The sequence below is a fragment of the Scyliorhinus canicula genome, chromosome 5 (assembly GCF_902713615.1).
Source record: "Scyliorhinus canicula chromosome 5, sScyCan1.1, whole genome shotgun sequence".
Lineage (NCBI taxonomy): Eukaryota > Metazoa > Chordata > Chondrichthyes > Carcharhiniformes > Scyliorhinidae > Scyliorhinus > Scyliorhinus canicula.
The window spans coordinates 204519971-204535677 of NC_052150.1; the positions used below are offsets into that span (position 1 = coordinate 204519971).

The 15707-nt window shown below is 44.2% G+C and overlaps 1 protein-coding gene across 4 annotated transcripts in view; it reads right to left on the reverse strand.

The window, feature by feature from the left end:
- ube3c (ubiquitin protein ligase E3C) overlaps positions 1-15707 on the reverse strand; it is a 186232-nt gene that overhangs the window by 79506 nt on the left and 91019 nt on the right. For all 4 annotated transcript variants that reach the window (XM_038798378.1, XM_038798379.1, XM_038798377.1 and 1 more), the window contains 2 exons: positions 11598-11695; positions 11016-11148 (listed from right to left, as the gene is read on the reverse strand). In XM_038798378.1, the coding sequence (XP_038654306.1) occupies positions 11016-11148; positions 11598-11695 (231 nt within the window). The remainder of the gene's footprint in view (positions 1-11015; positions 11149-11597; positions 11696-15707) is intronic.

Sequence of the window (15707 nt, forward strand, 5' to 3'; positions counted from 1 at the left end):
ATCTAAATCTTTGTGCAGATCCACAAGAGATGGTTGAGATCCTAAATGAATATTTCTTGTCGGTATTTACTGTTGAGAAAGGCATGGATGTTAGGGAACTTGGGAAATAAATAATTATGATTTGAGGAGATTACATATTAAGGGAGGAGGTGCTGGAAGTCTTAAAGCGCATCGAGGTAGATAAATCCTAGGGACTTGATGAAATGTATCCAAGGATGTTGTGGGAGGCTAGGGAGGAAATTGCAGGTCCCCTAGCAGAGATATTTGAATTGTCGACAGCCACATGTGAGGTGCCTGAAGTTTGGAGAGTAGCAAATATTGTGCCTTTGTTCAAGGGCCGCAGGGAAAAGCCTGGGAACTATAGACTGGTGAGCCTAACGTCTGTGGTGTTGGAACGTATTCTGAGAGACAGGATCTACCTGCATTTAGAGAGGCAAGGACTGATTAGGTGTTCAGGAATGGGTTAAGAAACATTCTAAATAGATGTCTCATTGATCCAATAATTGGCACATATGTAAAGAGGCTACAACTGGCCTTGGGAGCATGTGATGTGATGATAAGAATTTGGTCATGAATGTGTTCAAAGGAAAAATAAAAGTGTTTGGGAAAAGGAGCAGAACTCTTAACTCTTTACTCAACAGGAGCCAGGGGCTAACCATTAGGGACAGTCAGCATGGCTTTGAGACTGGAAAATCATGTCTCACGAGTTTTTTGAAGGGGTACCAAGAAGGTCGATGAGGGCAGTGTAGTCAACGTAGTCTACCTGGACTTGAGCAAGGCCTTTGACCGGGTACTACGTGGTAGATTGTTGCATAAGGGCAGCACACTAGCACAATGGTTAGCATTGTTGCTTCACAGTGCCAGAGACCCGGGTTTGATTCCCCGCTTGGGTCACTGTCTGTACGAAGTCTGTTCTTCTCCCAGTGTCTGCATGGGTTTCCTTTGGAAACCCATGCAGACGTGAATGCTTTGGAGAGTGCACAAGAAGGTTTACCAGGATGGTGCCTGGTCTCGAGGGTGTTAGTTATGAGCAGAGGTTGAATAAACTCGGATTATTTTTGTTGGAAAGACAGAGGCTGAGTGGGGACCTGATTGAGATCCACAAAATTACGAGAGGGATAGACAGAGTGAATAGTCAGAAGCTTTTCCCAAGGGCGGAAAACTCAAATTACAAGGGGGCACAGGTTCAAGGTGAGAGGGGGAATGTTTTTCACACAGAGGGTGGTGGGTGCCTGGAGCGTGTTGCCAGTGGAGGTGGTGGAGGCAGACACGACAGCAAAGTTTAAGATGTATCTTGATATGACACACGAACAGACCGTTTGAGCAATAAGTAGTATGTCTAAATAAGGAATCTGGATCGGCGCAGGCTTGGTGGGCCGAAGGGCTTGTTACTGTGCTGTAATGTTCTTTTGTTCCTTGAGGTGAGAGTTACTCGCCGCAGGACTCCTTGCCTCTGACCTGCTCTTGTAGCCACAGTATTGCACTGGATTTGTTTATTGTCACGTGTACCGAGGTACAGTGAAAAGTATTTTTCTGCAAGCAGCTCAACAGATCATTCAGTACATGAACAAAATTCAAGAAAATACAAGAAAATACATGAGAATACATGAGGGGGCAACACAAGATATACAATGTAACTACATAAGCATTGGCATCGGTTGAAGCATACAGGGTGTAGTGTTAATGAGGTCAGTCAATAAGAGGGTCATTTAGGAGTCTGGTGACAGTGGGGAAGAAGCTGTTTTTGAGTCTGTTCGTGCGTGTTCTCAGACTTCTGTATCTCCTGTCCGATGGAAGAAGTTGGAAGAGTGAGTAAGCCGGGTGGGAGGGGTCTTTGATTATGCTGCCCGCTTTCCCCTGGCAGCGGGAGGTGTAGATGGAGTCCATGGATGGGAGGCAGGTTTGTGTGATGGACTGGGCGGTATTCACGACTCTGAAGTTTCTTGCGGTCCTGGGCCGAGCAGTTGCCATACCAGGCTGTGATGCATCCCTATAGGATGCTTACTATATTGCATCTGTAAAAGCTGGTACGGGTTAATGTGGACATGCCAAATTTCCTTAGTTTCCTGAGGAAGTATAGGCGGTGTTGTGCTTTCTTGGTGATAGCGTCGACGTGAGTGGACCAGGACAGATTTTTGGTGATGTGCACCCCTAGGAACTTGAAACTGCTAACCATCTCCACCTCGGCCCCGTTGATGCGGACAGGAGTGTGTACAGTACTTTGCTTCCTGAAGTCGATGACCAGCTCTTTAGTTTTGCTGCCATTGAGGGAGAGATTGTTGTCGTTACACCACTCCACTAGGTTCTCTATCTCCCTCCTGTATTCGGACTCGTCGTTATTCGAGATCCGGCCCACTATGGTCGTATCGTCAGCAAACTTGTAGATGGAGTTGGAACCAAGTTTTGCCACGCAGTCGTGTGTGTACAGGGAGTAGAGGAGGGGGCTATGTACGCAGCCTTGCGGGGCAACGGTATTGAGGACTATTATGGAGGAGGTGTTGGTGTTCATTCTTACCGATTGTGGTCTGTTGGTCAGAAAGTCAAGGATCCAGTTGCAGAGTGGAGAGCCAAGTCCTAGGTTCTGGAGCTTTGATATGAGCTTGGCTGGGATTATGGTGTTGAAGGCGGAGCTGTAGTCAATAAATAGGAGTCTGATGTAGGAGTCCTTGTTTTCGAGATGCTCTAAGGATGAGTGTAGGGCCAGGGAAATGGCATCTGATGTGGACCAGTTGCGATGGTATGCGAATTGAAGTGGGTCAAGGCGTTCCGGGAGTATGGAGGTGATGCGCTTCATGATCAGCCTCTCAAAGCACTTCATTACAACTGACGTCAGGGCCACCGGGTGGTAGTCATTGAGGCATGTTGCCTGGTTCTTCTTTGGTACCGGTATGATGGTGGTCTTCTTGAAGCAGGTGGGGACCTCGGAGTGGAGTAGGGATAGGTTAAAGATGTCTGTGAATACCTCTGCCAGCTGGTATGCGTAGGCTGAGTGCACGACCAGGGATCCCGTCCGGGCCCATCGCCTTCCGTGGGTTCACTTTCAGGAAGGCCGATCTGACTTCGGAAACTGTGATGGTGGGTATGGGTGAATCATGGGCTGCTGGGGCACTCAACAGCGGATTGGTGGTTACCTGCTCAAACCGAGCATAGAATGCATTAAGTTCATCAGGGAGGGGTGCGCTGCTGCCAGAGATACTGCTCGGCTTCGCTTTGTAGCCCGTTATGTTGTTTAGTCCTTGCCACAACCGCCGAGAGTCTGTCTGTGACTCTAGCTTAGTTTGATATTCTCTCTTTTATATGGTTAGCCCCATTCAGTTTCTGGTTAATGATAACCCTGATGTTGATTGTGGGGATTCAGTGATGGTAATGCCATTGAATGTAATGGGGCAATGGTTGAATTCTCTATCATTGGACATAGTCACTGCATGGCACTTGTGTGGCACAAATGTTACTTGTCACTTCTCTGTTCAGGTTTTGCTACATTTGTACCTAACCTGTTTCAGTATGGAGTTGCAAATGGTGCTGAACATTGTGCAATCATCAGCAAAAATCTCCGCATCTGACCTTATGTTAGAAAGGTGATTGATGAAGCAGCTGAAGATCGTTGGGCTGAGGACACTACCCTGAGGAACTCCTGCGGTGATGTCCTGGGATTGAGATAACTGATCTTCAACCAGCACAAACATCTTCCTTTGAGCTAGGTATGATTCCAGCCCGTGGAGTTTTCAAATGTGCTTTCCACATTTGGAGGCCAAATTAAGTACCAAACAAAATTGTGTCGCCAAATATAGCCCAGGAGCCAAAATGTAAAAAGTATCAAAATAAATAAAATCGCAGCACAGAAAACAGCAACAGAAAAGGGACAGAATTCATTTATGACTTTTGCTCCATTACATAGAAATCTGAGCTATTTTCTATCAAGGACTGTTATGACATTAAACTTAGTAGGCATTTACTGCAAGACTAGAGTCATTGAATGGATTAGAGCTTCATAACAAGTCATTCATTTTTCTATGTTTATTAGTCTACTGGCCTGACTTTATTTCAATTATGCAACCAAGGAAATGTTAAGGGCAGCACGGTAGCACAGTTGCTTCACAGCGCCAGGGTCCCAGGTTCAATTCCAGGCTTGGGTCACTGTCTGTGCGGAGTCTGTACGTTCTCCCAGTGTCTGTGTGGGTTTCCTCTGGGTACTCCGGTTTCCTCCCACTGTCCAAAGATGTGCAGGTTAGGTGGATTGGCCATGATAAATTGCCCTTAGTGTCCAAAAAGGACAGGCGGGGTTACTGGGATAGGGTGGAGCTTAAGTGGGGTGCTCTTTCCAAGGGCCGGTGCAGACTCAATGGGCCGAATGGCCTCCTTCTGCACTGTAAATTCTATGTTCTATGTACCAAACGGTTATGATGGTGATGACTATCTGTTCAACGGTGAAAGGATGTCACCACATAACAAATTTTTAATTCTGCTTTGCGAATTCTGTTTATTCCGTTACAGTCTAAATGACAGGCTGAATAATGGTTACAGAAGTTCTAAACTGTGCTGACCAGCAAGGCGCTTCTGCACTTGCAGTAGTTACCACACTGGCCATAAAATACCAGATTGAGGAGAGCTGTAATGTGCAAAAAACGTATTTTATATAACCTTAACTAACAAACATTTTAAAATACATTTTTCACAAACTATGTATTAACAGTACGGGTAATAAATTATTTGTACAGGAGTCGATTCGGCTAAAACTAATTTTGCCACCTCATTAGGTAAAACCATCACACCCAGGCTCACAAGCAAATTTATCATAGGCAGACCATTTGGTTCAATGAGGGAAGAGAGTGTGTGAAACAGTTTAATAATAGCTTTTAACCTGCTGTTCAGGGATAGTTTCCAAAAACATGTTTATAAGCAATGCTGATTAATGGAGGCAATTTTAATTTCCTCGTTGATCAGATCTATTAATCTTGAATCATATTACATTTATTTTTAATACACATCATAGAGAAACAAGCCATACAGCCAAACTGGTCCTTGTCAGCATTTATGCTGCAGGCTTTGGAGGGTGCAGAGGTGGTTTACCAGAATGTTGCCTGGTCGGAGGGTGTTTACTATGTGGAGGCTGAATAGACGCGGACTGTTTTCATTAGAACGACGGAGATTGAGGGGTAACCTGATAGAGGTCTACAAGATTATATGGGGCATTGATAGATTCGATGGGCAGGCACTCTATCCCAAGGTGGAGGGGTCACTCACCAGGGGGCATAGGTTTATGGTGTGTGGGGCTAGGTTTAGAAATGTGCAATGCAGGTTTGTTGTTGTTTTGTTTTTAAACACAGAGTGGCGAGTGCCTGGAACATGTTGCCAGGGGAGGTTGTGGAAGCAGATACGTTAACAGCGTTCAAAATATGAATAAGATGGGTATAGAGGGATACGGCACAAGGAAGTGCTGAGGGTTTTGGCAAAGGTTGATATTATGACTGGTACAGGCTTGGAGGGCCGAAGGGCCTGTTTCTGTGCTGTATTATTCTTTGAAAGGTCAGTGATGAAGCAACTCAAGTAGGTTGTGCCTAGGACCTTGCCGTGAGGAACTCCTGCAGCGATACCCTGGATAGATCTCCAATGACCACAATCATCTGACGGTGTATGGTATGACTCCAACCAGCGGAGTTTACCCCGATTCCCATTGACTCCAGTTTTATTCAGGCTCCTTGATGCCACATTCGGTCAAATGCTGCATTGATGTCAAGGGAAGTCACTCTCACCGTACATCTGATGTTCAGCTTTTTTGTCCATGTTTGAACCAAAGCTGCAATGAGATCAGGACACTTTAGCAGAAGCCAAACTAGGCGTCATTGGCAGGTTATTGCTCAGCATGTGGCACTTGAGAACACTATGGCTCCTTCTTTACTTTACTGATGATCAGGAGTAGACTGATGTGGTGTCAATTGGTCAGATTGGATTTCTCCTACTTTCTGTATTCAGGACATACCTACGCAATTTTCCACGTTGCAGTGGTAGATGCCACTGTTACAGCTGTCTTAATGCCCTGTCTGCAACAGTAGTGGACTCGCCAACATTAAATGCATTCAAATGGTCATTGGATAGGCATATGGACGATAAGGGAATAGTGTGGAGGGACTTTAGAGGGGTTTCACAGGACGGCGCAACATCGAGGACCGAAGGGCCTGTACTGCGCTGTTATGTTCTATGTTCTAATCTCCAATAATTTCTTACTTAATGCACCGTTCGACTATATAGTTATAGGCCAAATTGCTGGGTAGATGTCAGTGTTCTAGCTGTACAGAACAACTTGGCTTGGGAGCATGAAGTTCAGGAGCACAAACCTTCAGTGCTATTGTCAGAATATTGTCAGCACCCATAGCCTTGGCAGAATCCAGTACCTTCAGTCATTTCTTGATATCACATGGAGTGAATCGAATTGCTGAGACTGGCAACTGGGAAGCAGGGCCTCTGGAGAAGGAGGTGGAGATGGATTACAGAATCTCAGTGCAGAAGAGACCCTTCAGCCAATCGGCTCCACACTAACACGAGAAAAAACACCTGACCTACCTACCTAATCCCATTTGCCAGCATGTGTGGCAACCTGCCTCTACCGCCCTTCCAGGCAGTGCATGCCAGACTGTCATCCCTATCGGGATAAAAAGGTTTTTCCTCACATTCACACTAAACCTCCTGCTCCTCGCCTTGAACTTGTATCCCCTTGTGACTGACCCTTCAACTAAGGGAAACAGCTGTCCCCGGCCATGTCCCTTAGGCTTCGTCGATCAGGTCGCCCCTCAGTCTTTTCTGTTCCAACGAACACAACCCAAGCCTCTCCTCATAAAACTGAGATATTCCATCCCAGGCAACATCCAACATCATTCACTGGGAACTATTGACTGAAGTTTGCCGCAAATGTTTCAGCCTCATCTTTTGCACTGATGTGCTGGACCCATACATGCATAGAAAATAGGAGGCCATTCGGCCCTTCGAGCTTGCTCTGCTATTCAAGAGCACGGTGGCATAGTGGTTAGCATTATTGCTTCACAGCTCCAGGGTCCCAGGTTCGATTCCCGGCTTGGGTCACTGTCTGTGTGGAGTCTGCACGATCTCCCAGTGTCTGCGTGGGTTTCCTCCGGTTTCCTCCCACAGTCCAAAGATGTGGTTAGGTGGATTGGCCATGCTAAGCTTCCCTTAGTGTCCAAAAGGTTTGGATGGGGTTGCTGGGTTATGGGGATAGGGTGGAGGTGTGGGTTTAGGTAGGGTGTTCTTTCCAAGGCCCGGTACAGACTCGATGGGCAGAATGGCCTCCTTCTGCACTGTAAATTCTGATTCTATGATCATGGCTGATCTAGTTGAATACCCTGATCCCGTCTCCCCTCCCTCCTCCTCATATCCCTTGATCCCATTAGCCCCAAGAGCTGTATCTAATTCCTTCTTGAAATTACACAATGTTTTCACCTCAACTACTTTTTGCGGTAGTGAATTCCACAGAAATTTCCCCTCACCACAGACTAAAAGGTTTACTCCTTATCCTCAAAACTATGACCCCTAGTTCTTGACTTCCCCCACCATCGGGAACATTCTTTCTGAATCTATCCCGTCTAATCCTGTTGGAAATTTATAAGTTTCTATGAGATGCCCTCTCACTCTTCTAAACTTCAAGGAATATAATCCCAACTGATTTAGTCTCTAAATGACAGTCCTACCGCCCCAGGAATCAGCCTGGTAAACCTTTGCTGCACTCCATCCACAGCAAGAACATCCTTCCTCAGATAAGGCCATCAAAACTATAGGTGTGGCTTCAACAATACCCTATACAATTGTAGTAAAACATCTCTATTCCTATTCTCAAATCCTCTTGCTATGAAGGTCGACACACCATTTGCCTTCTTTACTGCCTGCTGTACCTGCGCACTTACTTTGAGCGATTGATGCACAAGGACACCAAGGTCTCGCTGAGTATCCACCTCTCAATTTACACTCCTTTAAATAATAAACTGCCATTTTATTCATTGTGGATGGTGCAAGGCAAACAAAGATAGTTTTAAGGGATTTATATTTGTGTTGATAAACATTAGAATTAAGGTATAGTTTGAACTAAGCTTAATTTAATGTTTCTGTGCCTGGAAGGGTAAACACCGAACTTAGATTAATGCTGGACAAAGGTGCTTGTACATGTGGGAATTAGGTTTAATTCCAACTGTTTCTATTGTGCTTAAAGGATCTATGGCATGAAGAATAAAAAGGTTTAAGCACAGGGAGTTGCTTAGAAACTGAGGCCTTTTAGAGTAGAGAAGCATCGGATTTGTAGTTTAGCTAATTAGTGGGCCATTGGAGAGAGCTAGCAAGAGAAGGCCGCTCTCACTGCCCTGCTAGAAGCTGTTGGTTTTGAAGGACAAAGAGGAAACATTTTTCATGTTTTTGCTGGAAGAAAAGCTAGACCATGGAGTAATCCAATGCAAAGGACATCCTAAAGGGGTGGGTATAAAATCCTGGACTGGATTCACTGATAAAAGTGGAGAAGAAACTTTATTTAAAGGAGTCATTTGTAAAACCTGGTCTGGAGTTCAGAATGCAAACCACCAAGGAAAAACGTTAATGTCAGGTGAAGATTTTAAAGCACAATTTTGGGAGTGAAATTTGGAACCTCTCGTGACAATCATCTGGGGGAGATTAGAACATAGAACATAGAATGATACAGCGCAGTACAGGCCCTTCGGCCCTCGATGTTGCACCGACATGGAAAAAATCTAAAGCCCATCTAACCTACACTATGCCCTTATCATCCATATGCTTATCCAATAAATTTTTAAATGCCCTCAATGTTGGCGTGTTCACTACTGTTGCAGGTAGGGCATTCCACGGCCTCACCACTCTTTGCGTAAAAAACCCACCTCTGACCTATATCTATTACCCCTCAATTTAAGGCTATGTCCCCTCGTGCTAGCCACCTCCATCCGCGGGAGAAGGCTCTCGCTGTCCACCCTATCTAACCCTCTGATCATTTTGTATGCCTCTATTAAGTCACCTCTTAACCTTCTTCTCTCTAACGAAAACAACCTCAAGTCCATCAGCCTTTCCTCATAAGATTTTCCCTCCATACCAGGCAACATCCTGGTAAATCTCCTCTGCACCCGTTCCAAAGATTCTGAGGAAAAAACCATTGATACGAACTTGAGGTCACGGAGCGAGTGTGTTTGAACACAGCCAATCCATGTGCTTGAAAGGGACGAAAGGGAAAATGTTGGAAAATCTCAGCAAGTCTGGCAGCATCTGTAGGGAGAGAAAAAAGCTAACGTTTCGAGTCCGATGACTCTTTGTAAAGCTAACAGACAAAGAATGTGGGAAATATTTATACTGTGGAGTGAGAATGAATTTTCATTCATTTTCATTCTCACTCCACAGTATAAATATTTCCCACTTTCTCTGTCTGTTAGCTTTGACAAAGAGTCATCGGACTTGAAACTTTAGCTCTTTTCTCTCCCTACAGATGCTGCCAGACTTTGAGATTTTCCAGCATTTTCCCTTTCGTTTCAGATTCCGGCATCCGCAGTAATTTGCTTTTATCCAGTGCTTGAAAGGGACTGTGTGTTAAAGGGACCAATCGAGCTTATCAGTGTTAATCTTATTTTATTTGTTAAGATAAGAAAAGAGGAAAGGCGTAACATATTGTATCATATTCCGATTTTCTCATGTTTAATAAACTTTGTTTTCTCGTTACTAAAACTAATTTGCATCCTGTGACTAGATTCCTCCATGCTTCATAAAAAACAAGTCAAAGTTTGTCTTTTGAGCCAGTGTTCCATTCTGGGATCTCCCCGTCCAGTTATAACATAAACTAGGATCGTAACAGTGAGGATGTTGGATTGGATGGGATTTGTTTATTGTCACATGTACCGAGGTACAGTGAAAAGTATTTTTCTGCAAGCAGCTCAACAGATCATTAAGTACATGGGAAAAAAAAGGGAAGAAAAGAAAATACATAATAGGGCAACACAAGGTACATAATGTAACTACATAAGCACAGTCATCGGATGAAACATACAGGGTGTAGGGTTAATGAGGTCAGTGAATAAGAGGGTCATTTAGGAGTCTGGTAACAGCAGGAAAGATGTTTGTAGAGCCTCCTCCACTAGAGTTGTTTAATTGAACATCATCAATCATCACTGGGTGTGACAGGATTTGACCTGTTGGTTGTGGAATCACTTGGCTCCATCACATGCTTCTTATGCTGCTTGGCAAGTAGTTCTATGTTGTAGCTTCCGCCAATTGACACCTCATTTTTAGGGTAGGCCTGGTGCTGCTCCTGGCATCCTCCTTGCACTCTTCATTGAACCAGGGTTGATTTCCTGGCTTGGTGGTAATGGTAGTGGGGGATATGCTTGGCCATGAGGTTACAAATTGTAGTTGCATATGCATTTAGCACACATCTCCTCATGGTTTCCCTCTCTTGAATTGCAAGATCAGCTCAAAGTGTACCCTGTTTCGCATGGTGGTAGTGCCACAGAACACAATCAGGGGCATCCTCTATGTGAAGACGGGACTTTATTTCCTCAAGGGCTGTGCGGTGGTCATTCCTATGGACAGATGCAACTGCAGCGGGTAAGTTGGTCAGGATAAAGCCAAGAATGTTTTTCCCTCTTGTTAATTCCCTCATCATCTGCCACAGACCCAGTCTAGCATCTATGTCCTTTTAAGACCAGAATTATTGTTATGAAGTTGTATCTTGGAGCATTGCACAGCTCTGAACCTAACCAGCACCAGTACTTATTTAGACCTGCACCCTAATGCAATATAAAAATTTGTTTGCAATGCCTTGCAAAAAAAAAAAGAAAATGGTTATTGCAATTTTGCATCACCTGTTCATGCTCACTATTTTTATATTTAAGACAGAGGAAATTGTGGTTATTTTTCAGCATGGTGAGTTCAACTCTGACAAATTATTAAAGTTAAATAAAGACATTGCTGAACATATTTTATCAAAATACAAATGAAAAAATGTGGCTCTCCGCCTCACCTACCGTTTTCTGGTGAGAGCTTGTCATATGCATCTTCATAGATATAGTTGCGTCGAATTGTAACATTAATTCCGTCTAAAAACGGCCCCTCCCCTTGTACTTCCTGTTTGTCAGCAAAGATCAATCTTTGGAAGATCTTAAAAAGAAATCACTGTGGGTATGAAGGCGAACTGACAAATAAACACTAATATTTGCATATTGACTTTTGAATTAAGTTTTATCAGTATAATTTACATGCAACTTGAAGTTACTGATCTATTTAGTTAGTCATCTAAATAGGTAATGGGCATTAACTCTGACATAACACCATCTTAAAACTGTTAATATTTCTGATCTATATTCTATAATAGTAGAAGCTTCAACTTAATAGCTAAAATACTTAATAACTAAAAAAAAGCCACAAATTAGTTTCATCTGTCAGGTTAGTAAGTTTAACCTGTTCGCATGAAACTCCTTTGCACACTACGATAGGGCAGTAACAGCATAAACGTAAAATTGGGTAGCAAAATGTCATGAATTCGCATGTCAGTCAGGCAATATTTTATCGATTTTAGGTTTGAGAGTTTACAGCAGAATAGTATTTACCTTAACGCGTTCTTCAAACGGAACTACAAAAGGTAGTTCAGTTAAAATAGCGAGATGGCGTTCTTCAGATACCGATAACTGAGCTGGCTCCTGCCCAACTGAAAAAACAAAACAAAAAAAATGCAATAGCCAATATTTCATTGCCAAATTCCCAAATATCCAATACAGAATCATGACACTGGCGTTGCCAGATATGCAGGAATGATTACTTGTTTAGTAGTACTGCGGGGAAAAAAAGTTGTCAAAGCTTTTCATCCTACATTTATCAGGTCATTTGCAAGAATACAATGCAAAGAAAATCAACTAATTTGCATGAGAAGAAAACGCTGATTGTTTGGCAAGTGGACTCGGATAGGTAGAGATGAACGGGCACGATACAGACCACACCCAACTGGCCAGTGCTTGCAAATCTCAAATCAGTGTCCAACATTAGATGTGATTCTGCGATAGGGCAACATTTGCTCAGTAATCTTCAGTGTAATTGACAATTACACTGACAACCAACTTAAGATGGTCAGTCGGGTTCGCAGTGTGGCGCTTCTGCGTGTACTGGAAGCTACATATTAATAGGGCCGTCTTTGCAGACAGAAAGAATATGTACACACTGTGCCCGTTTCAGCTAAAGAGCATAATCTTCAGTGATCACTTGCTAATAAGTATGATTGTCCACCAAAGCAACTGTGTCACTGGTCATGGATTCTGTGGGTTATTGCTCAGCTGATGAGCCTGATCGGAGCTGCATTTTTGACCACACCCTTGGCAGCAGTTTCTAGGAGGTGCAATCCGTCCTTGGACTGGACCATTGGTATTCCTTTCTCAGGCTCCTTTTCCGGGCCAATTCTTGCTGCCGGATATCCTCGAAGAGTTTGTCCTGTTAATCAGGAGGTTCCTCCATGGAGGTCTCTTTGGAGGTCTTTGAGGCGCTAACATCTATGTTGCATCTCTTGAGGTAAGCCTTCAGGGTGTCTTTGAAGTGTTCCCTCTTGTCCTCTTCGTCCTCTTGTTTGCAACCATCCGTCATCGGGGCAAAGATGATTTGCTTTGGTATTTGGGACTCAACTCCGAAGCACATTGCCGGTCCAGCAGAGTGGTTTAGGATGATCTTGGCCATAGACAGCATTGATGTACCTCTCCAAGGCATTGAAGTAGTGTCTGCAGGTAGTCCAAGTTTCTGAACTGTATAGAAGAGTTGGGAGGATGACCGCTTCATACAGGAGAACCTTGGTATCAGCATGGATGTCGCGGTTGTCAAAGACACTTGGTCTTAGGCATCCAAAGGAGGCGCCGTGGATTGGACACAATGTTGGATCTCCACGATGTCAGCCTCGGATGAGATGGGGCTCGTCAGGTAGGGGAAATGTTCCTTATTTGGTAGGGTTTCTTCACTGATCTTGATTGAGGGAGACACCAGATCTTGCCCTGGGTCAGTTTGGTAAAGTACTCTGGTTTTCTTGAGGTTGCGGTGGAGGCCCATTCCTCAGTGCGCTTCCACAAAGGTGTCAAGCATGGCTAGGAGATTCTCTTATCAGTGGAAATGGCGATGTCATCCGCATACCGAAGTTTCACGAGCGACGTGAGTCTTTCTTCTTGGATTTCAATCGGTTGAGGCGGAAAGGTTGTCTGTCCATCCTGTAGACAACCTCCACTCCACAGGAAAGCTTGTTGCTGCCATGGTGAAGAATGGTGGTGATGAAGATGGAGAAAAGGGTAGACGCAATGACACATTTCGGCTTCACTCCAGTCTTGACGTCAAGTTTTCTGTCTTATTTCCATCAGTGAAAACTGTTGCCAACATCTGGTCATGGAGCAGGCGGGAGGATGTTGGTGAATTTCTCTGGACAGCCGACCTTTGACAGGGATTTTCATAGCATTTCCCAATGGACGGAGTTAAAAGCCTTGCTCAGATCGAAGAAGGCCACGTAGAGTGGTTGATGTTGTTCCTGGCATTCCTCTTGAAGTTGCCGAGCAGTGACAATCATGTCCACTGTTCCACGGTTTGGTTGGAAACCACACTGGCTTTCTGGAAGGATTTCTTTAAAGACTGGGAGAAGGCAGCTAGCAAGGATTCAATTCTTTTCGCAGCAATGAAAAGTAGAGATTCCTTAGTAGATACTACAGTCCGCTTTGTATCCTTTCTTGAAGATAGTGCCGATGACGGCATCCCATGATGGCATCGCAGAGGTCAGCAGGAATTTTTTCTCTGTCCCAGATTTTCAGCAGCAACCGATGGGAATGATCGGTAATCTTTTCTCCGCCAAGTCTGAAAATCTCTGCGAGAATCCCATCCACCCCGACGGTACACCCACTCTTCACATGTTTAATGGTGGTTTTGACTTCGTCCATGCTTGGTGGAAGCCCAAGATCAACTTTGATGGGAAGTTGGGTAGCACGGTGGCGCATTGAGTAGCATTGCTGCCTCAGGGCGCCGAGTTCCCAGGTTCGATCCCGGCTCTGGCTCAGTGTCCGTGTGGAGTTTGCACATTCTCCCCGTGTTTGCGTGGGTTTTCTCAGGGTGCTCCGGTTTCCTCCCACAAGTCCCAAAAGACATGCTTGTTAGGTGAACTGGACATTCTGAATTCTCCCTCCATGTACCTGAACAGGCGCCAAAGTGTGGCGGCTAGGGGATTTTCACAGTAAATTCATTGCAGTGTAAGCCTACTTGTGACAATAAAAATTATTATTTATTATCCCAGGGATGTGGATTAAACATAGAGGGGTATTCAAAAGGGCAGCATGTGATGCAGTGGTTAGCACTGCTGCCTCGCGGCGCCAAGGATCCGGGTTCGATCCTGGTCCCGGGTCACTGTCCGTGTGGAGTTTGAACATTCTCCCCATGCCTGTGTGGGATCTCACCCCCGCAACCCAAAGATGTGCAGAGCAGGTGGACTGGCCATGCTAAATTGTCCCTTAATTGGAAAGTAAAGAATTGGGTGCTTTAAATTTAAAGAAAAAAACAAGGGGTATTCAGTACTTAGGAAGGACTGACAAAAAGGAAAAGGAGGCGGGGTTGCATTGCTGATTCAAGAGGAAATTAATGCAATAGTGAGGAAGAATATTAGCTCCAACAATGTGGAATCTGTATGTGTAGAGGTGATAAATACCAAGGAGCAGAAAACATCAGTGGGGTTGTACACAGACCCCAAACTGCACTAATGTTGGGAATGGTATGTAACAGGAAATATGAGACACATGCAATAAAGGAACACCTGTAATTATGGGGGACTTTAATCTGTACATAGATTGGGCAAATCACATCAGTCACAATACCGGAAATATGTATGGGGTGGTTTTCTGGACCAATAAGTTGAAGAACCAACTAGAGAACAGGCCATCTACACTGGGTACTGTGTAACGAGAAATGAATAATTGGCAATCTGGTTGGAGAAACCATAATATAACAGAATTCTTCAAGATGGAGAGTGACGTAGTTGATTCTGAGACTCAGGTCCTGAATCTAAATAAAACTACGAAGGTATGAGGCGCGGGTTGACGAGATTGGGAAACGTTACTTAAAAGGGATGATAGTAGATAGGCCGTGTCAAACATTTAAAGAGTGCATAGATGAACTTCAATTCCTGTCTGGCACAAAAGTAAAATGGGAAAGGTGGCCAAACCATGGCTTGCAATAGTATTAGATCCAAGGAAGAGACATACAAATGGGCCAAAAAAAACAGCAGACTCGAGGACTGGGAGCAGTTTGGAATTCAGCAAAAGAGGAAAAGGATCAATTAGGAAAGGAAAATTAGAGTATGAGGATGTGTAAAAGCTTCCATTGATATGTGAAGAGAAAAAGATTGGTGAAGACAAATGTAAGTCCCTTACAGTCAGAAACACGGAAATTTATAATGGGCAACAAAGAGATGCTGACTAAATACGTTGATTCGGTCTTCACAAAAGAGATGACAAATAAAGTACAAGAAATATTGGGTTACCAGGGTTTAGCGAGAGGGAGGAACTGAAGGAAATCAGTATTAGTAGGGAAGCGATATTGGAGAAATTGATGGGTTTGAAGGCCGATAATCCCCAGGATCTGATAATATACATTCCAGAGTACTTATGGAAATGGTCCTTGAAATAGTGGACGCATTGGCGGTCATCTCCCAAGATTCC